The following is a 22,972-nucleotide window of genomic DNA, read 5'->3' as shown; positions in this document are numbered from 1 at the left end:
GATGTTGAGTTCCCAGCCTTGGTCACCCTGGAGCCATGTCTCCGTGATGCCAATGATATCATATTCATTAATTGCTGCAATGTGCAGTTAATTCGTCCACCTTATTACGAATACTCCTCGCATTGAGGCACAGAGCCTTCAGGCTTGTCTTTTTAACACACTTTGCCCCTTTCGAATTTTGCTGTAATGTTGTCCTTTTTGATTTTTGCCTTGGGTTTCTCTGCCCTCCACTTTTATTTTTCTTCTTTCTATCTTTTGCTTCTGCCCCCATTCTACTTCGCTCCCTGCATAGATTCCCATCCCCCTGCCATATTAATTTAACTCCCTCCCCAACAGCACTAGCAAACACTCCCCCTAGGACATTGGTTCCGGTCCTGCACAGGTGCAAACCGTCCGGTTTGTACTTGTCCCACCTCCACCAGAACCGGTTCCAATGTCCCAGGAATTTGAATCCCTCCCTTCTGCACCACTCCTCAAGCCACTTATTCAACTGAGCTATCTTGCGATTCCTACTCTGACTAGCATGTGGCACTGGTAGCAATCCTGAGATTACTACCTTTGAGGTCTTACTTTTTAATTTAACTCCTAGTTCCCTAAATGCAGCTTGTACGATCTCATCACATTTTTTACCTATATCGTTGGTATCTATATGCACCACGACAACTGTCTGTTCACCTTCCCCCTCCAAAATGTCCTGCAACTGTTCTGAGACATCCCTGACCCTTGCACCATGGAGGCAACATACCATCCTGGAGTCTCGATTGCGGCCGCAGAAACGTCTGTCTATTCCCCTTTCAATAGAATCCCCTACCACTAAAGCTCTCCCACTCTTTTTCCTGCCCTCCTGTGCAGCAGTTTATACAATAAGAGGATCATGTGACTAGGTCTCCTGACAATTTCCTGTAGGGCGTCTTGTAAGTGTGTGTGGGTAGTATGTTATTTAGATGACATACTCATTTCAGCACCAAACAGGCAAATCCATAATAACGTGTTGAATGAAGTGCTCAGACAGCTAGAGAAGCACAGAGTACGAGTAACTGCACATAAGTGTGAGTTATTTCAAAACTCAGTGGAGTATTTAGGGCACAGAGTAGAAAAGATGGTTTACATCCAACCATGGGAAAGCTGGATGCAATCAGAAATGCACCCACTCCCAAGAACGTCACTGCATTTCAATCATTTTGGGTCTTTTGAACTATTATGGGAAGTTCCTACCAAATTTGACTATGGCGTTACATCCACTGAAAGAACTGTTGAAAAAACAGGTCCATTGTAGCAGTCAGAAGAATTCGATGCATCATACAAGGAGTGTAAAAGCCAATTGGTGGAGAGCACCATGTTAGCTCACTATGATGTATCTAAGGAGATCAAGCTAGCATGTGACACCTCTCCGTACAGAGTTGGGGCAGTGATCCCTCATGTACGAGTTAGTGGGGAGGAGAGAACAATTGCTTTTGCTTCATGCACTCTCTGTGCCAGTGAATGGAATTATGTGCAAATTGCCACTTTTATTGAACAGATCTCATGATTGAGCATCAGACACTTGTGTGGAACATGACTCTCCTGGCCGATCAGCCTGACTCTCCAGTCATTGTGTGTAGGGTGAAAGTACACGGCAAATGGGCCCCTGATGCAGAAGGCAAGGACCAGGCTGACAGACTGACACGTGGCAGTGCTCAAGGGGAGAGAACAGGAACATTGCATTAATATCGCACGGCCACTCGCTGCACCAAACCTGCTGGAGCCGGCACAGAGAGAGAGGAAGCCCAGCTCTGAGCTCTCGATAACCTGCTTCACTGCAGCTCAGTATCACCCTCGCGATCCACCTGTGCCCTGAGTGGTGGGGAACATTCCCCTGGGAATCACCAACCTGCCTCTTGCACACCACCAGGGGCATGGAATTCCAAACAGATATAACATGAGAAATTCCCAGATTTGGGGTGGATTTCCCCAGATTGACACTAAAATGAGAACAGTTAATAGCCAGGAAACGGGACCAGAGAATTAAGATCACCCACGGTATGGATAAGAGAAAGTGAGTACTGGAGGATTTTTTAGATCCAGCTGGTGACTTTTTAATAAACATCAGTACGAAGGGAGAAATAGGTTTAAGGACTTGTCTGCCATCCATTATATGTTTATAATATTTCTGATAAGTAAGACAAATGGGTACAGATCAGTGTAACGGTATAGATTGAGATAGATTCATGATGCTGCTAAAATCATTTTTAGTGTTAGTCTTAAATATTTTTTGAAAAGACTTGCAATGATATAGCACCTCTCACAACGTCTCAAAGTACTTTACAGCCAATGAAGTATTTTTGATGTGTACTCGTAATGTGGGAAACACGGCAGCCCATTTACGGACAGCAAGCTCCCACAAAAAACAATGTGATAATGACCAAATAATCAGTTTTTGTTATGTTGATTGAGGGATAAATATTGGCCCCAGGGAGAATTCTCCTGCTCTTCTTCAAAATAGTGCCATGGGATCTTTTGCTTCCACTTGAAAGGGCAGACAGGGTCTCAATTTAATGTCTCATCCGAAAGACGGCACCTCCGACAGTGCAGCACTCCCTCAGTACTGCCCCTCCGACTGTACGACGCTCCCTCAGTATTGCCCCTGTGACAGTGCAGCACTCCCTCGGTACTGCCTCTCCAACATTGTGGCGCTCCCTCAGTGTTGCCGATCCGACAGTGCAGTGCTAACTCAGTACTGCCCCTCCAATAGTGCAGCACTCCCTCAGTACTGCCCCTCCGGCATTGCAGCTCGCTCTCAGTACTGCCCATCCGACAGTGCGGCATTCCCTCAGTACTATCCCTCCGACAGTGCGTCGCTCCCTCAGTACTGCCCCTCCGACTTCGTGGAGCTCCCTCAGTACTGCCCCTCCGACTGTGCGGTGCTCTCTCAGTACTGCCCCTCCGACAGTGCAACACTCCCTCAGTACTGTCCCTCCGACAGTGCGGCACTCCCTCAGTACTGCCCCTCCAATAGTGCAGCACTCCCTCAGTACTGCCCCTCCAACAGTGCAGCACTCCCTCACTATGCCCCTCCGACAGTGCAGCGCTCCGTCAGTACTGCCCCTCCCACAGTGCAGCACTCCCTCGGTACTGCCCCTCCAACAATGCGGCGCACCCTCAGTACTGATCCTCCGACAGTGTGGCACTCCCTCAGCATTGCCCCTCCGACAGTGCGGCACTCCCTCAGCACTGCCCCTCCCACAATGCGGCAATCCCTCACTACTGCCCCTCCGACAGTGCGGCGTCCCTCAGCATTGCCCCTCCTCCAGTGCAGCGCTCCCTCAGCACTGCCCCTCCCACAGTGCGGCACTCCCTCACTACTGCCCCTCCGACAGTGCTGCGCTCCTTCAGTACTGCCCCTCCGACAGTGCGGCGCTCCCTCAGTACTGCCCCTCCGACAGTGCGGCACTCCCTCAGTACTGTCCCTCTGACAGTGCAGCACTTCCTCAGTACTGTCCCTCCGACAGTGCAGCACTCCTTCAGTATTGTCCCTCCGACTTTGAGGCGCTCCCTCAGTTTTGACCCTCCCACAGTGAGGCTCTCCCTCAGTACTGCCCCTCCGACAGTGCGGCACTCCCTCAGTACTGTCCCTCTGACAGTGCAGCACTTCCTCAGTACTGTCCCTCCGACAGTGCAGCACTCCCTCAGTATTGTCCCTCCGACTTTGAGGCGCTCCCTCAGTTTTGACCCTCCCACAGTGCGGCGCTCCCTCAGGACTGACCCTTCAACTGTGCGGCGCTCCCTCAGTACTTCCCCTCGCACAGTGCGGCGTCCCCCAGCATTGCCCCTCCTCCAGTGCAACACTCCCTCAGTACTGCCCCTCCGACAGTGCAACACTTCCTCAACACTGCCCCTCCAAAAGTACAGTAATCCCTCGGTATTGCCCCTCCAACAATGCGGGCAACCTCAGTACTGACCCTCCCACAGTGCGGCACTCCCTCAGTACTGCCCCTCCGACAGTGCGGCACTCCCTCAGCACTGCCCTTCCGATAGTGCGGCGCTCCCTCAGTACAATCCTCCGAAAGAGCGGCACTCCCTCAGCACTGCCCCTCCGACAGTGCAGCACTCTCTCAGTACTGCCCCTCCAGCAATGCGGCGCTCCCTCAGCACTGTCCCTCCCACAATGCGGCACTCCCTCAGTACTGTCCCTCCCACAGTGCGGCGCTCCCTCAGCATTGCCCCTCCCACAGTGCGGCGCTCCCTCAGCACTGTCCCTCCCACAGTGCGGCACTCCCTCAGTACTGTCCCTCCCACAGTGCGGCGCTCCCTCGGTACTGCCCCACCCACAGTTCGGCGCTCCCTCAGTACTGCCTCCCCGACAGTGCGGCGCTCCCTCAGTACTGTCCCCCCCCCCGACTTTGAGGTGCGCCCTCAGTATTGACCCTCCGACAGTGCGGCGCTCCCTCAGTACTGCCTCCCTGACAGTGCGACGCTCCCTCAGTATTGACCCTCCGACAGTGCAGCACTAACTTAGCACTGCCCTTCCAATAGTGCAGCACTCCCTCAGTACTGCCCCCTCCGACTTTGTGGCGCTCCCTCAGTCAGTACTGCCCCTCCGACTTTGTGGCGCCCCCTCAGTACTGCCCCTCCGACTGTGCGGTGCTCTCGCAGTACTGCCCCTCCGACAGTGCAGCACTCCCTCACTACTGCCCCTCCGACAGTGCAACGCTCCGTCAGTGCTGCCCCTCCCACAGTGCAGCACTCCCTCGGTACTGCCCCTCCAACAATGCGGCGCACCCTCAGTACTGACCCTCCGACAGTGCGGCACTCCCTCATCATTGCCCCTCCGACAGTGCGGCACTTCTCAGTACTACCCCTCCCACAGTGCGGCACTCCCTCAGCACTGCCCCTCCCACAGTGCGGCACTCCCTCACTACTGCCCCTCTGACAGTGCGGCACTACCTCAGTACTGCCCCTCCCACAGTGCAACACTCCCACAGTACTGCCCCTCCGACACTGCGGCGCTCCCTCAATACTGACTCTCCGACAGTGCGGCGCTCCCTCAGCATTGCCCCTCCGACAGTGCGGCGTCCCTCAGCATTGCCCCTCCTCCAGTGCGGCACTCCCTCAGCACTGCTCCTCCGACACTGCGGCGCTCCCTCAATACTGACCCTCCGACAGTGCGGCGTCCTTCAGCATTGCCCCTCCTCCAGTGCGGTGCTCCCTCAGCACTGCCCCTCCCACAGTGCGGCACTCCCTCGGTATTGCCCCTCCAACAGTGCAACACTCCCTCAGTACTGCCGCTCCGACAGTGCGGCACTCCCTCAGTACTGTCCCTCTGACCGTGCAGCACTCCCTCAGTACTGCCCCTCCGACTTTGAGGCGCTCCCTCAGTTTTGACCCTCCCACAGTGTGGCGCTCCCAGTACTGCCCCTTCGACTGTGCGGCGCTCCCTCAGTACTGCCCCTCCCACAGTGCGGCGTCCCTCAGCATTGCCCCTCCTTCAGTGCAGCACTCTCTCAGTACTGCCCCTCCAACAGTGCAACACTTCCTCAGCACTGCCCCTCCAAAAGTGCAGCACTCCCTTGGTACTGCCCCTCCAACAATGCGGGCAACCTCAGTACTGACCCTCCCTCAGCGCGGCGCTCCCTCAGTACATCTCCTCCGACACAGCGGCATTCCCTCAGTACTGCCCCTCCGACAGTGCGGCACTCCCTCAGTACTGCCGATCTGACAGTGCGGCACTCCCTCAGTACTACCCCTTCAACAGTGCAGCACTCCCTAAGTACTGCCCCTCCGATAGTGCGGCGCTCCCTCACTACTGCCCTTGCGACAGTGTGGTGCTCCCTCAGTATTGCCTCTCCAACAGTGCAGCACTCCCTCAGTACTGCCCCTCCGAAAGTGTGGCGTTCCTCAGTACTGCACCTCCCATTGTGCAGCACTCCCTCAGTACTGCCCATCCGACTTTGAGGCGCTTCCACGGTACTGACCCTCCGACAGTGTGGCAGTCCCTCAGTACTGCCCCTCCGACAGTGCGGCGTCCCTCAGCATTGCCCCTATGATTGTGCGGCGCTCTCTCAGTTCTGCCCCTCTGACAGTGCAACACTCTCTCAGTACTGTCCCTCCGACAATGTGGCACTCCCTCAGTACTGCCCCTCCAGCAGTGCAGCGCTCCCTTACTACTGCCCTCCGACAGTGCTGCGCTCCCTCAGTACTGCCTCTTCAACAGTGCAGCACTCCCTCAGTACTGCCCCTCCGACAGTGCGGCACTCCCTCAGTATTGCCCCTCCGACAGTGCGGCACTCCCTCAGTACTGCCCCTCCGACAATGCGGCACTCCCTCAGTACTGTCCCTCTGACAGTGCAGCACTCCCTCAATACTGTCCCTCTGACAGTGCAACACTTCCTCAGTACTGTCCCTCCAACAGTGCGGCGCTCCCTCAGTACTGCCCCTCCGACAGTGCGGCACTCCCTCAGTACTGTCCCTCTGACAGTGCAGCACTCCCTCAATACTGTCCCTCTGACAGTGCAACACTTCCTCAGTACTGTCCCTCCAACAGTGCGGCGCTCCCTCAGTACTGCCCCTCCAACAGTGCGGCACTCCCTCAGTACTGCCCCTCTGACAGTCGGTGTCCCTCAGCATTGCCCCTCCAAACGTGCAGCACTCCCTCGGTACTGCCCCTCCAACAATGCGGGCAATTCCGTTCTGACCCTCCCACAGTGCGGCATTCCCTCAGCACTGCCCCTCCGACAGTGCGGAACTCCCTCAGCACTGCCCTTCCGATAGTGCGCCGCTTCCTCGGTACTGACCCTCCGACAGTGCGGCGCTCCCTCAGTACTGCCCCTCCGACAGTGCGGCGCTCCCTCAGCATTGCCCCTATGACTGCGATACTCTCTCAGTTCTGCCCCTCTGGCAGTGCAACACTCCCTCAGTACTGTCTCTCTAACAGTATGGCACTCCCTCAGTACTGCCCCTCAAACAGTGCAGCGCTCCCTCACTACTGCCCCTCCGACAGTGCAGCGCTACCTCAGTACTGCCTCTCCGACAGTGCAGCACTCCCTCAGTACTGCCCCTCCCACAGTGCGGCACTCCCTCAGTACTGCCCCTCCAATAGTGCGGCGCTCCTTCAGTACTGCCGATCTGACAGTGCGGCACTCCCTCAGTACTGCCCTTTCAACAGTGCAGCACTCCCTCAGTACTGCCCCTCTGACAGTGCGGCACTCCCTCAGTACTGCCCCTCCGACAGTGCGGCGCTCCTTCAGTATTGCCCCTCCGACAGAGCGGCACTCCCTCGGTACTGCCCCGCCCACAGTGCGGCGCACCCTAATTACTGACCCTCAGACAGTGCGGCACTACCTCAGTACTGCCCCTCCGACAGTACAGCGCTCCCTCAGTACTGACCCTCCAACAGTGCGGCACTACCTCAGTACTGCCCCTCCGACAATACGGCACTCCCTCAGTACTGCCCCTCCGACTGTGCGGCGCTCTCACAGTACTGCCACTCTGACAGTGCAACACTCCCTCAGTACTTCCCCTCCGACAATGCAACACTCCCTCAGTACTGCCCCTCCGACAGTGCGGCGCTCCCTCAGCATTGCCCCTCCGACAGTACAGCGCTCCCTCAGTACTGACCCTCCGACAGTGCGGCACTATCTCAGTACTGCCCCTCCGACAATACGGCACTCCCTCAGTACTGCCCCTCTGACTGTGCGGCGCTCTCACAGTACTGCCACTCTGACAGTGCGGCGCTCCCTCAGTACTGCCCATCCGACAGTGTGGCGCTCCCTCAGCACTGCCCCACCGACAGTGCGGCACTCTCTCAGCACTCTCCCTCCTACAGTGCGGCGCTCCTTCACAACTGCCCCTCCGACAGTGCGGTGCTCCCTCAGTACTGCCCATCTGACAGTGTGCGCTCCCTCATTACTGCCCCTCCCACAGTGCAGCACTCCCTCAGCGTTGCCCATCCCACAGTGCAGCACTCCCTCAGTACTGCCCCGTCCACAGTGGTCAATGCTGAGGAAGTGCTGCGGTGGAGGAGGTGATGTTACGCTATCTGCATGTTCTGGTGGTTTGTGTGCATGGTGAAGGAGAAGCGGGAGTCATTATGGCCAACTTTCACCCGTAACGTGATCAATGCAAAAGATCCTCCATCACCAGGCTGTTGGTGAGGTGTTACTGACGGGGAACATGTACCTGGAGACAGACACTGCACTCCACAAAAAAGTCACTTTCAGAGGCTTTGACATGACAAGTACCCCATAAACCCGCGTGTTATTGTAAACAGTTGTACAGATGTGAGCCCGCTGTAGGCAACATAAAGATGAATATTTTGCATACCGGTTTCATTCAGCTCGAATTTGTGTATTATCGTCACCACATTTTCATCAGTGGCGATTTCATTCTGTTCCTTTAAGAAATTCCTCATGTCACTGACAGTCAGGATCTGGTCTTCTCCTGAATAATAGTTAAAGATCTCCTCCAACTCTGGGCGCTGCATCAGGAATTTGCAGAACTCCTCAATCTCGTGCTCTTCCAGTTTGTTTGTTTTGGACTTGTCACATTGCTGAAAGGAGAAAAGTGGAAATCAATTAGATTTATCCAGCCATTGATGAACCTTGAAATGTTTCCTCTACACATTGACTGTGAGAATGTGTGAGTGTGTGTGAGAGTGAGTCTGTGAGAGAGTGTGTTTGTATGAGAGTGTGTGTGCATGTGAGTGTGTGTATGTGTGTAAGTGTGAATGTGTGAGTGAGTGTATGAATGTGTGTGTGTATATGTGAATTTGTGTGTGTAAGTGTGAGTGTGTGCGTTGTAAGGTTACTAATCTTCAGAAAAACACAGACCATGAACTAAAAATTGATTGATCCAAGCTTTTGGAATTAAGTTGGACAATTAAGGACATTCTGTGGTCAAGGACATAAAACTGACTCGTGCATAACAACAATGGAGTTGTTACATGAGGCCTTGAACTTGATTGACCAGGGTGGGGAAAACAGCCACTGGAGAAATTGAGTCTGTAAAAAGACCAGACAACAAAAGACCCCATGGAATGCAAATTTTTTGATATCTTTTGCATTGTCGACTCCGTGTGCAAATTAGTAGCCATTCAAACTCATCATCATAACCAGTTAAACAGATCGCCACATTGATAATCGTATCTCGCCCCAGCGGGAAACTTATTCAAAACCTGGATATAAATATACGGACACAGAGACACAAGCAGGCGCAGAAGGAGAAGCAGCAGCAAAGGAACAGGTTACAAGGTTGCTGAGGCAAAACATAGCCACAGGAAGGCTGCCGAAGACCCAGTATAGATTTTAGTGGTCGCATTACAGCAGGTTATGGGCATGGGTGGAGGAAAGCTGGACGCAGCTGGACAGGAGAAAAGGGACCCAATGCGTCGGCACCCCCACTGTGACGGTGCGCCCAGCAGGAATACCTGCGTCCCCTCATACATGATGAGTGGACAGGCAATGTGTTGTCTGTGAAAGCCTGTCTGTATAAAAACCTTTGATGTTTTTACAAAAGCATGTGGATGGTTTTTAATTTGTCTTTAAGTGTGTCTGTATAGTTTTTTTCAACTGACATTGGTTAGTTTGAGATTGGTTTGAATTAATTTGGAGTTATTGAGGTTAATTAACCCGTTAAAACCAGACTTTTATTACAGCCATAGTAGAATTTTGTTTGGTTTAAATTGTATGAAAAATCTCTAGTTCTCGACATGAGGCAATCACATATATTTGGTATTTTAAAAATAAAAATTTCCGACCAATCCAAGAATATGTGACTAGTGGAGGAAAAGTGTGAGTACTGTTATAATGCGTGGAGTAAGGTGTCAGCTATTGGTGTGCCTGGTGTGGCTTTACAGATTGTTGCTACCATTGTTGTGTTTATCGAACTTTTAAAATGCGAGAAAAGGGAAGTCTGTACAAGACTTCAGAAAGCAACACCTTGAGTAAATATTCTGAACATTTGTAAAATTTTAAGTTTGCAATTTGAGTGGATGTTTCCCTCAGAAACAGAAAGGGGATCAGAATTGATGAATTAACCCATTGAACTGGAAGGAAAGCCACAATGGATTTTGTTTCTCTTCTTTTAAGTAGGAGTGCTGATGGGTGGTAGATACCAAGAGGGGTTCATTAATATGGAAATGACCTCAAGGTGTTACTGAACTTGAACTTTGATGGGACAGTGCTGTGTGAACTCCAGTAAGGTTAAATCACAAAGGCTGGACATAGGGTTTTGTGAAATTAAAATTGACTTAGCTAAATTGATATGAATTGCTGCTCAAGCACTCGTGGAGCTAAATTTAAGGATACAAGAGGAGAAGGAAGCAGTGATCATAAAAAGGTGTTATGTACATATGTGAATGACTGAAGAAGGACCTCCACAGAGCAAAATAATTTTCTTTCATTTTTTGTCTTAATAGGAGCGAATCGAGCCAAGGTTACGAAATTGTGTTGGGAAAAGTGTGGGTTTGAGGCCCAATGTCTTGTCTGCGTGGGTTCGAGGCCCAGCATTTGAGTGGGTTTGAGGCCCAATGTCTTGTCTGCGTGGGTTCGAGGCCCAGCATCTGAGTGGGTTTGAGGCCCAATGTCTTGTCTGCGTGGGTTCGAGGCCCAATGTTTTGTCTGCGTGGGTTCGAGGCCCAGCGTCTGTGTGGGTTTGAGGCCCAATGTCTGTGTGAGTTTGAGGCCCAATGTCTGTGTGGGTGTGAGGCCCAATGTCTTGTCTGCGTGGGTTCGAGGCCCAGCATCTGAGTGGGTTTGAGGCCCAATGTCTTGTCTGCGTGGGTTCGAGGCCCAATGTTTTGTCTGCGTGGGTTCGAGGCCCAGCGTCTGTGTGGGTTTGAGGCCCAATGTCTGTGTGGGTTTGAGGCCCAATGTCTGTGTGGTTTTGAGGCCCAATGTCTGTGTGGGTTTGAGGCCCAATGTCTGTGTGGGTTTGAGGCCCGATGTCTTGTCTGCGTGGGTTTGAGGCCCAGCATCTGTGTGGGTTTGAGGCCCAATGTCTGTGTGGGTTTGAGGCCCAATGTCTGTGTGTCCCAGATCCTCCAAACACAGTCAATGCAACCGAGCTGATCGCGAGCAAATTAAAACCTCTCCCTAAAATGCTGGAGATTCCAAACCAAGAAATTCCATGTCCTGTTCTAAAACCCGGGCCTAAGAACAGGCTGGTGTTAATCCCAACAGGGAGAATGTTGTATCATTCTGCACATTATAAAGTAGCATCGGTTATTCTAAATTTAACAGAGTTACAATTACCCCGGTGGTGCACGCCAGAAACGGAAAAGTTACATGAAAATTGTTCAAGGAAATGTTCAAACAATTCTATCAAAAGAATTATGGGAATGAGAGTAAGGGGGAAGCGTACAGACCGAGACGGAAAAGGGAGCTAATGAGTGACGTAGCCACAGCATTTAATACTGGGACATCGCTGGTAAATAGTGTGGACAATGCACAGTTGCAAGTCCAAGTGAATACCTTCAGGGACCAGTTAAATAAAATACTGGAGGAGGGTAGTGACATAGAGGGTAACGAATTACATGGGGACCAGGCAATGACAATTCATAACAACCTCTCGAATTTGTGCAAGCTACGGTCAGCCTCTGAAGCATATCCAGTTCCGGTCAACTGTGGTCAGAATAAACAATCCATAATGGGGATAGTGCTTCAAATACCAGTGTTGGATCAGTCACAACGACCCGACCCGGTATATCGGGTGGAAAATATTGGGGTAATTCGGAATGGGGGTACATGTGAAACATCATAAAACCCCTCAGTATGTGGTGAAATTGGGAGACTCAATAACCGGTGCTAGTCTGGAGGGATGTCAGAGAGTGGGTATACATGTGGTATTGTGTCCCTATCATCTGAATCCTTTTGACCGGCCAGTATGTGGGTTCAAGTACGAGGACGGGCCACATATAAGCTGTATCATGGAAGTAAGTGATGGCTCATGACCATGTCCCGCCACAGGTTGTGTACAAGGGAAATGGGGCATACTGTGTCACCATCAGCGAAAGTCGGTATAGAATACACCAGGACACTTGGTGTTCAGTGAGAATTTTACCTTTTATTTCAAACCCCAGGTAGAGACACAAGTAGCACAAGAAAGGATAATTCCTATCTCAGACCACAAACACGTAAGTATCACTGTCAACGGATGACACTAAGTTGGGTGGCAGTGTGAGCTGCGAGGAGGATGCTATTAGGCTGCAGAGTGACTTGGATAGGTTAGGTGAGTGGGCAAATGCATGGCAGATGAAGTATAATGTGGATAAATGTGAGGTTATCCACTTTGGTGGTAAAAACAGAGAGACAGACTATTATCTGAATGGTGACAGATTAGGAAAAGGGAAGGTGCAACGAGACCTGGGTGTCATGGTACATCAGTCATTGAAGGTTAGCATGCAGCTACAGCAGGCGGTTAAGAAAGCAAATGGCATGTTGGCCTTCATAGCGAGGGGATTTGAATACAGGGGCAGGGAGGTGTTGCTACAGTTGTACAGGTGAGGCCACACCTGGAGTATTGTGTACAGTTTTGGTCTGCTAACTTGAGGAAGGACATTCTTGCTATTGAGGGAGTGCAGCGAAGATTCACCAGACTGATTCCCGGGATGGCGGGACTGACCTATCAAGAAAGACTGGATCAACTGGGCTTGTATTCACTGGAGTTCAGAAGAATGAGAGGGGACCTCATAGAAACGTTTAAAATTCTGACGGGTTTAGACAGGTTAGATGCAGGAAGAATGTTCCCAATGTTGGGGAAGTCCAGAACCAGGGGTCACAGTCTGAGGATAAGGGGTAAGCCATTTAGGACCGAGATGAGGAGAAACTTCTTCACCCAGAGAGTGGTGAACCTGTGGAATTCTCTATCACAGAAAGTAGTTGAGGCCAATTCACTAAATATATTCAAAAGGGAGTTAGATGAAGTCCTTACTACTCAGGGGATCAAGGGTTATGGCGAGAAAGCAGGAAGGGGGTACTGAAGTTTCATGTTCAGCCATGAACTCATTGAATGGCGGTGCAGGCTAGAAGGGCTGAATGGCCTGCTCCTGCACCTATTTTCTATGTTTCTATGTTTACCGAACCTCCAGGAATATATATCGCATTTTGGATATGATATCCCACCGTTAACCGAACATTTGACTGAATTATTAAAGAACATCGAGCTGTCCCATAAACATTATTACGCGTTACACCAGGAGAATGATAAAGTGAGGGGAGAAATTGAGGGAATGATGGCCCCTCCATGATGGGATCTGGGACTCAATATTGAAATCCCCTCTGGGGTTTGAATCGTATCACACTCATTAGTAATTGTACAGTTGATAATAGTGTACCTACTTGTCCTGTCCTGTAAATTAAAGAAAAGGATGAGGAAAGGGAATCTGAAAGGTTTATTAAAGTAATCCCAGGCAGAAGTGTTTGTAAAAATGGTATAAACCGGTCAGAATAAGGCCAAACATGGTTTTGTTGTAAGAAACACTGTTGTATTGTAAAAACATTGGGTTTTGTGTGTAAAAAGAAATGTAATGGGAAGATTTGACTGAAGGCTGCAATCACCCAAAACACTCATGGAAAAAGAAGACGCCACCCAGAATAATGTCTCTGAATTTATTATAAGAGACATTAAAAGGAGAGAGTGTAAGGTTACTAATCTTCAGAAAAATGCAGACCATGAACTAAAAATTGATTGATCCAAGCTTTTGGAATTAAGCTGGACGATTACGGACATCCTGTGGTCAATGACATAAAACTGACTTCATGCATAACAACAATGAAGTTGTTACATGAGGCCCTGAACTTGATTGACCAGGGTGGGGAAAACAGCCACTGGAGACACCAAGTCTGTAAAAAGACCGGACAACAAAGGACCCCACAGAATGCAAATTTTTGGATATCTTTTGCATTGTCGACTCCATGTGCAAATTAGTAGCCATTCAAACTCATCACCACAACCAGTTAAACAGATCGCCACATTGATAATTGAATCTCGCCCCAGCGGGAAACTTATTCAAAACCTGGATATAAATATACAGACACAGAGACACAAGCAGTCGACAGAAGGACGACAAGCGGCAGAAGGATGACAGGCATCACAAGAAGAAGCAGCAGAAAAGGAACAGAAGTTGCAGAGAATGACCGGAAGAAGAAATAGCAGGTCACGGAATCAAGGACCACGAATCTCTGGTGATTTTATGTCTCAAGTCAAATTTATCTCAGAAGTCTACTTCTGTAGTTTTAGTCATTTTTTGTGGTATAATAAAACGGACCCTGGGTTAAGCCTAAAATTTTGTGCCACAAGTTATCCTTTCCCATTATCAGTTCCGAGTTCTAAGAATCAGAGTAGAGTAAAAAAACAAACACCTTACAATGTGTATGAATGTGTGTGTGTGAATGTGTGTGTGTGTGAGTGTGTGTGTGTGTGAGTGTGTGTGTGTGTGAGTGTGTGTATGTGTATGTGAGTTTGTGTGTTTATCTATGAGTGTGATAAAGTGCAACATCCCAACCGACACCTGGGAGTCCCTGGCCAAAGACCGCCCTAAGTGGAGGAAGTGCATCCGGGAGGGCGCCGAGCACCTCGAGTCTCGTCGCCGAGAACATGCAGAAATCAAGCGCAGGCAGCGGAAGGAGCGTGCGGCAAACCAGTCCCACCCACCCTTTCCTCAACGACTATCTGTCCCACCTGTGACAGAGACTGTAATTCCCGTATTGTACTGTTGTCACCTGAGAACTCACTTTTAGAGTGGAAGCAAGTCTTCCTCGATTTTGAGGGATTGCCTAAGATGATGTGTGTGAGTGAGTGAGTGTATATATGTGTGTGTGTGTGAGTATATGAATGTGTATGTGTGTGCGTGCGTGTGTGAGTCTGTATGTGTGTGCGTGCGTGTGTGAGTCTGTGTGACTGTGTAAGTGAGTATGTGTATGTGAGTGTGTGTATGTGACTATAAGTGTGAGTGTGTGTATGAGTGCGAGTGTGTGTATGTGAGTGTGTGTGAGTGTGTGTGTGTGTGTGTGTGTGTGAGTGTGTGTATGTGAGTGTGTGTGTGTGTGTGAGTGTGTGTATGTGAGTGTGTGTGACTGTAAGTGTGTGTATGTATGTGTGAGTATGTGTTTGTGAGTGTGAGTGTGAGTGTGTGAGTGTATATATGTGTTTGTGGCTGAAGAAAATCTGCTCGCTGGTCCCGAGGGTTAAGGTGAGCAGAGGTGTTGGATCATCAGCCTCGCGCTCTAACTCTGGTGGAGGGATTGGGTTACTCAGTGTGCAGAGTCTGATTTGCGTTGTTAGTTGAAAGAGTGTCTCGTTACCCGGACAGATCTCCTCGTCGTGACAAGGTGCTGCCTCTCAGCAAATCGTGTGGCTGCCATCCATAAGTATAATGTTGATCGCTCCAGCCTGCTCCCCTTCAGCTTGGGGGCTGGGAATCAACAACAACAACTTACATTTATTTAGCGCATTTAATGTAGCAAAACGTCCCACGGCACTTCACCGGAGCGTTATCAATAAAAGCATTTCTGACAGCGAGCCACAGATGGAGATATCAGGACAGGTGGTCAAAAGCTTGGTCAGGTAGGTTTTAAGGAGCATCTTAAAGGAGGAGAGAGAGGTAGAGAGGTTTATGGAGGGAGTTCCAGAGTTCAGAGCGTTGGCAGCTGAAGGAACGGCCGCCTGTGGTAGAACGATTAAAATCAGGAATATGCAAGATGCCAGAATTGGAGGAGCGCAGAGATCTTGAAGGCTTGTGGGGCTGGAGGAGGTTACAGAGATAGGGAGGGGTGTAGGGCTGGAGGAGGTTACAGAGATAGTGAGGGGTGTAGGGGCTGGAGGAGGTTACAGAGATAGTGAGGGGTGTAGGGGCTGGAGGAGGTTACAGAGATATGGAGGGGTGTAGGGGCTGGAGGAGCTTACAGAGATAGGGAGGGGTGTAGAGGCTGGAGGAGGTTACAGAGATAGGGAGGGGTGCAGGGGCTGGAGAAGGTTACAGAGATAGGGAGGGGTGTGGGGGCTGGAGGAGGTTACAGAGATAGGGAGGGGTTTAGGGGCTGGAGGAGGTTACAGAGATAGGGAGGGGTGTAGGGGCTGGAGGAGGTTACAGAGATAGGGAGGGGTGTAGGGGTTGGAGGAAGTTACAGAGATAGGGAGGGGTGTAGGGGCTGGAGGAGGTTACAGAGATAGGGAGTGGTGTAGGGGCTGGAGGAGTTTGCAGAGATAGGGAGGGGTGTGGGGGCTGGAGGAGGTTACAGAGATAGGGAGGGGTGTAGCGACTGGAGGAGGTTACAGAGATATGGAGGGGTGTAGGGGCTGGAGGAGGTTACAGAGATAGGGAGGGGTGTAGGGGCTGGAGGAGGTTACAGAGATAGGGAGGGGTGTAGGGGCTGGAGGAGGTTACAGAGATAGAGAGGGGTGTAGGGGCTGGAGAAGGTTACAGAGATAGGGAGGGGTGTGGGGGCTGGAGGAGGTTACAGAGATAGGGAGGGGTGTAGCGACTAGAGGAGGTTACAGAGATATGGAGGGGTGTAGGGGCTGGAGGAGGTTACAGAGATAGGGAGGGGTGTAGGGGCTGGAGGAGGTTACAGAGATAGGGAGGGGTGTAGGGGCTGGAGGAGGTTACAGAGATAGAGAGGGGTGTAGGGGCTGGAGGAGGTTATGGAGATAGGGAGGGGTGTGGGGGCTGGAGGAGGTTACAGAGATAGGGAGGGGTATAGGGGCTGGAGGAAGTTACAGAGATAGGGAAGGTCGAGGCCATGGAAGGATTTGAAAACAAGGATGAAAACTTTAAAATCGAGATGTTGTCGCAACAGGAGCCAATGTAGGTCAGCGAGCACAGGGGTGATGGGTGAGCGGGACTTGGAACGAGCTAAGATATGGGCAGCAGAGTTTTGGATGAGCAGAAGTTTATGGGGGGTTGAAGATGAGAAGCCGGGCAGGAGGGCGTTGAAATAGTCGAGTCTAATGGTAACAAACGCATCATCTGTCATCAGCCAGCCAAGTAGAGCAAGGTTTTGCTAAACTAGAGTCTGGTACTTGGGCGACAAAGTGATAGAGGGACAGGTTCCTGCACTCAGCCCATGCAGTGAGATGTTGGGAATGCCAAGAATTGTGCATTTTGGAGCTGGTGAAGATTGGCCAGAGTTGAAGGGTCAGTGCTGTATACGATCCTCTGTCCTGGTGGTCAGTGCTGTATACTTTGCCCTGTATCTTTGCAGTTTTAAACTAAACTGACAACTGGGAGAAATTTAGAATTCAGCAGAGGAGGACAACGGGTTTAATTAGGAGGAGGAAAATAGAGTATGAGAGGAAACTTGCTGGGAACATAAAAACTGACTGCAAAAGCTTCTATCGATGTGTGAAGAGAAAAAGATTAATGAAGACAAACATAGGACCCTTGCAGTCAGAATCAGCTGAATTTATAATGGGGAACAAAGAAATGGCAGACCAATTGAACAAATACTTTGGTTCTGTCTTCACGAAGGAAGATACAAATAATCTTCCGGAAATACTAGGGGACCGAGGGTCTGGTGAGAAGGAGGAACTGAAAGAAATCCTTATTAGTCAGGAAATTGTGCTAGGGAAATTGAGGGGATTGAAGGCCGATAAATCCCCGGGGCCTGATAGTCTGCATCCCAGAGTACTTAAGGAAGTAGCCCTAGAAATAGTGGATGCATTGATGATCATTATCCAAAAGTCTATCGACTCTGGATCAGTTCCTATGGACTGGAGGGTAGCTAATGTAACACCACTTTTTAAGAAAGGAGGAAGAGAGAAAACGGGTAATTATAGACCGGTTGGCCTGACATCAGTACTGGGGAAAATGTTGGAATTAATTATTAAAGATGAAATAGCAGCGCATTTGGAAAGCAGTGACAGGATCGGTCCAAGTCAGCATGGATTTATGAAAGGGAAATCATGCTTAACAAATCTAGAATTTTTTGAGGATGTAACTCGTAGAGTGGACAGGGGAGAACCAATGGATGTGGTGTATTTGGACTTTCAAAAGGCTTTTGACAAGGTTCCACACAAGAGATTGGTGTGCAAAATTAAAGCACATGGTATTGGGAGTAATGTATTGACGTGGATAGAGAACTGGTTGGCAGACAGGATGCAGAGAGTTGGGATAAACAGGTCCTTTTCAGAATGGCAGGCAGTGACTAGTGGCGGACCGCAGGGCTCAGTGCTGGGACCCCAGCTATTTACAATATACATTAATGATTTAGACGAAGGACTTGAATGTAATATCTCCAAGTTTGCTGATGACACTAAACCGGGTGACAGTGTGAGCTGTGAGGAGGATGCTAAGAGGCTGCAGGGTGACTTGGACAGGTTAGGTGAGTGGGCAAATGCATAGCAGATGCAGTATAATGTGGATAAATGTGAGGTTATCCACTTTGGTGGCAAAAACACGAAGGCAGAATATTATCTGAATGGCGGCAGATTAGGAAAAGGGGAGGTGCAATGAGACCTGGGTGTCATGGTACATCAGTCATTGAAAGTTGACATGCAGGTACAGCAGGCGTTGAAGGTGGCAAATGGCATGTTGGCCTTCATAGCTAGGGGATTTGAGTATAGGGGCAGGGAGGTCTTACTACAGCTGTTCAGGGACTTGATGAGGCCTCACCTGGAATATTGTGTTGAGCTTTGATCTCCTAATCTGAGGAAGGACGTTCTTGCTATTGAGAGAGTGCAGCGAAGGTTCACCAGACTGATTCCCGGGATGGCAGGACTGACATATGAGGAGAGGCTGGATCGACTGGGCCTGTATTCACTGAAGTTTAGAAGGATGAGAGGGGATTTCATAGAAACATATAAAATTCTGACGGGACTGGACAGGTTCGATGCAGGAAGAATGTTCCCGATGTTGGGGATGTACAGAACCAGGGGACACAGTCTATGGATAAGGGGTAAGCCATTTAGGACTGAGATGAGGAGAAACTTCTTCACTCAGAGAGTTGTTAACCTGTGGAATTCCCTACTGCAGAGAGTTGTTGATGCCAGTTTGTTGGATATATTCAAGAGGGAGTTAGATATGGCCCTTACGGCTAAAGGGATCAAGGGGTATGAAGAGAAAGCAGGAAAGGGGTACTGAGGTGAATGATCAGCCATGATCTTATTGAATGGTGGTGCAGGCTCGAAGGGCCAAATGGCCTACTCCTGCACCTAATTTCTATGTTTCTTTGTTTCTATGTTTATACAGTCACCATCATCCAAGGGCTGTGTAGGATGTGGTGTGGGGAGGGGGTGAGCGGGTGTGGGGAGGCGGTATAGTGAGTGGGTGTGGGGAGGGGGTATAGTGAGTGGGTGTGGGGAGGCGGTATAGTGAGTGGGTGTGGGGAGGCGGTATAGTGAGTGGGTGTGGGGAGGGGGTATAGTGAGTGGGTGCGGGGAGGGGGTGAGCGGGTGTGGGGAGGGGGTATAGTGAGTGGGTGTGGGGAGGGGGTGAGCGGGTGTGGGGAGGGGGTATAGTGAGTGGGTGTGGGGAGGGGTATAGTGAGTGGGTGTGGGGAGGGGGTGAGCGGGTGTGGGGAGGGGGTATAGTGAGTGGGTGTGGGGAGGGGGTGAGCGGGTGTGGGGAGGCGGTATAGTGAGTGGGTGTGGGGAGGGGGTATAGTGAGTGGGTGTGGGGAGGGGGTGAGTGGGTGTGGGGAGGGGGTATAGTGAGTGGGTGTGGGGAGGGGGTATAGTGAGTGGGTGTGGGGAGGGGGTGAGCGGGTGTGGGGAGGGGGTATAGTGAGTGGGTGTGGGGAGGGGGTATAGTGAGTGGGTGTGGGGAGGGGGTGAGCGGGTGTGGGGAGGCGGTATAGTGAGTGGGTGTGGGGAGGGGTTATAGTGAGTGGGTGTGGGGAGGGGGTATAGTGAGTGGGTGTGGGGAGGGGGTATAGTGAGTGGGTGTGGGGAGGGGGTATAGTGAGTGTGGGGAGGGGGTGAATGGGTGTGGGGAGGGGTATAGTGAATGGGTGTGGGGAGGGGGTGAGTGGGTGTGGGGAGGGGGTGAATGGGTGTGGGGAGGGGGTGAATGGGTGTGGGGAGGGGGTGAGTGGGTGTGGGGAGGGGGTGAGTGGGTGTGGGGAGGAGATCGCTGCTGAAACCCGCCTTCAGGCTCAGAAACTCCTCAGACGCCCGCCTCAGCTGACTCGAGCTGTACCCTATAACCTCAGTCTGACTTACCCGCCATGTGTTGTGTTGTATTGTGTATAACAGGAAACCTGGGACTGCTGCCTCAATGGCCCTTATTATTACGTGTAAAATGACTTGTATTTATAAAATGCCTTTCACAACCTCAAGACGTCCCAAAGTGCTTTACAGCCAATGAATTACTTTTGAAGTGCAGTCACTGTTGTAATGTGGGAAACACGGGAGTCAATTTGCGCACAGCAAGCTCCCACCAACAGCAGTGAGACCATGATCAGACTGAGGGATAAATATTGGCCTTGGACTCCGGGAAGAACTTCCCTGCTCTTCTTTGAAATAATGACATGGGATCTTTTGTGTCCACCTGAGAGAGAGCAGACGGGTTAAAGTGCTCACTCCCTCAGGACTGCTCTCGAGTGTCAGGCTGGATTATGTGAAGTAGGACAGTACCCGGGTTTGAGGTCCACATATGGTGTGGGCAAGGGGCGTGTCACACCTGACCCTCGCTTGCCCTCCACACAGGCACACTGTCCAGCGGGGGAAGGGGGCGAGGGGGGCATGGGTGAGCAATCAGGAGCAGAAACCCGGCTGGTTTTTCCTCTCTCTAGCCCAGTGCTGCACTGCAGGCCTGAATGAGGTCAGCAAAGCCTGTGCTGTCCCGGGGGTGTGTTGCGGCTTAGCGAGCCCCGGAGACACTCACAGGGCAATTGGGGGAGCCATGTTCGAGCTTTTCCCTGCCAGGGGTGCTGCTGGGGCACAAGGGCGAGGCCTTAACCCCCCCCAACTGGACCTAACGTGGCAAACATGGGCGTGGGCCTTTCATTGCTGATCACCACCAACGGTCCCCTTCCAGGAACGGCACAATTACGGGCCGTGAGCGAAGACAGAACCGAACTGCCCTCCACAATGGAATAGCGTGCGGCGACTCACACATGAGCACAGATAAGGGGCTGGAGGGCAACCATGGCTGTGGAACTGAAGCCAGCTCCTTGAACACTGAAACTAATCCTGAATGTGGGATCCCGTGTTTTTGCAAGGAACTGCTGTTGACCAAAGACACAATGGTCTATTGATAGGGAGCACGGGGAGGGTGCAATCTACTTTATTGCCGTATTTTTGCTGTGCAGTATGTTGCCATGGCCCCACATATCTGGCGGAAGCAGCCTTGCTGATCCCCACCCAGGCACAGCGTGACTGCGACACATTGCTTTCAGTCTCCGTCTGCAGTAACTGATACAGCGATTTTCTAAATCTGACAGGCACTGACTCAAGCTCTGCAGTGTCAGACATAGGCAGCAATCCAACCGTTTGAGCTCACAGCTCCCGACCGAGGCACTCATTAAACAGGATCGGCCCCAAGGGCAAAAATCACAAGTGGCCCACCTAAACATGTTTCGGGCAGAGAACTAAAACATGAATCATCGAGCCCCAAGCATCTCTCCAGTCCAAAACCAAATAAAAGAATATAAGAAATAGGAGCAGGAGTAAGCCTTATGGCCCCCCGAGCCTGCTCCGCCATTTAATACGATCATGGCTGATCCGATCATGGACTCAGCTCCACCCTCCCCCCGCCCGCTCTCCATAACTCTTTAATCCCTTATCGGTTAAGGAACTGTCTGTCTCTGTCTTAAATTTATTTAATGTCCCGGCTTCCACAGCTCTCTGAGGCAGCGAATTCCACAAGGAAACGAAAGATCAATATTTATTGATTCAAAGGCTGACTGCAATGGCACTCTATCAAGAGGAGGCCTGGCTAGAACCTGGGGCATGAGGAATGGTTCACTGGCCTGGACCAGGCGTGTGCAAAGGCGCCTTGACATTGTGGGTCTGGTTGAGGGAGAGAGACACCGTGACCACCGCCCTCTTTACATCTGCACTCGACCCTGGGGTCACCAACACCCCCGGATTGGCCCGGGGTCGCCAAGATGGAAGGTTGATCCCCAGGACGCTGCGAGGGATATCACAGGGCCATCAGAACAAAGGGATGATTATTTAATTTGCTTTGAACACTTATTTATTAGTTAAAAAAAAATTCGAGTTGGTGAAGACAGACTGTTTCTGAGCGGGTGAGAGGCGAGGGGTCGTGTGAAGAAGCTGGCAGGGTTAAGCTGGACCTACTCCCTGCCAGTATTTGCACAATTCCCCATAGCACAGAAAATCCAAAAAATCCAGCCTCCGCTGATTCAGAGAGCGAGGGTTCGAGTCCTGTGTGGTGGGAGAGCCTTGTCAGAAAGACACCTTTAGGGAAGTGGTTTTTGTGTGTTTAGCTGGTGATTTACGCAGTGTGATTTTACCCTGCCCCCTCCCCCGGCTCGCTGAGACTGTCCTTATTGCAGCGCAGCTCTCCGACAGCCGATACCGTGCAGGTCAGTGAAGAAATATTGCCGGAAATAACTAGACTGAGTGTCATTCCCTGTACTGTGAAAAGCTAAGAGATAGGGTGGTGGCCTCAAAAAGCACTTATGTTAAAAATACTTGGCTATCAGTATCCAGTGCAGAACATGGAAGCAACTGTGGGATGGTGCCTTATAGTGATGACAAGAACAGACTCACATTCCTTCTGTTTCTCCACATGCCTGAATTACTGACACAGGGCAAACTAGCAGAAAGCATGTCCTGCAATGGGAAAGGCCAACTCCGATAGATTGCACTAGAGAGGGTGCAGAGGAGATTTACTAGGATGCTGCTTGGAATGAAGAATCTTAGTTGTGAGGACAGATTGGATAGGCTGGGTTTGTTCTCATTGGAACAGAGGAGGTTGAGAGGAGACCTCATTGAGGTGTACAAAATATTGAGGGACCTGGACATAGTGGATAGTAAAGATCTATTTCCATTGGTGGAGGGGCATAGTTTTAAGTTGGTTGGTGGAAGGTTTAGA

The 22,972-nt window shown here is 50.8% G+C and overlaps 1 protein-coding gene across 2 annotated transcripts in view; it reads right to left on the bottom strand.

The window, feature by feature from the left end:
* LOC139234009 (1-phosphatidylinositol 4,5-bisphosphate phosphodiesterase delta-3-like) overlaps positions 1 to 22,972 on the bottom strand; it is a 355,874-nt gene that overhangs the window by 233,690 nt on the left and 99,212 nt on the right. For both annotated transcript variants that reach the window (XM_070864801.1, XM_070864802.1), the window contains exon 5: positions 8,299 to 8,524. In XM_070864801.1, coding sequence (XP_070720902.1) covers positions 8,299 to 8,524 — 226 coding nt within the window. The remainder of the gene's footprint in view (positions 1 to 8,298; positions 8,525 to 22,972) is intronic.

This window comes from Pristiophorus japonicus, chromosome 21, assembly GCF_044704955.1.
Source record: "Pristiophorus japonicus isolate sPriJap1 chromosome 21, sPriJap1.hap1, whole genome shotgun sequence".
Lineage (NCBI taxonomy): Eukaryota > Metazoa > Chordata > Chondrichthyes > Pristiophoridae > Pristiophorus > Pristiophorus japonicus.
Note: the sequence above shows the minus strand (reverse complement) of the source record. Positions and strands in the feature narration are given on the sequence as shown.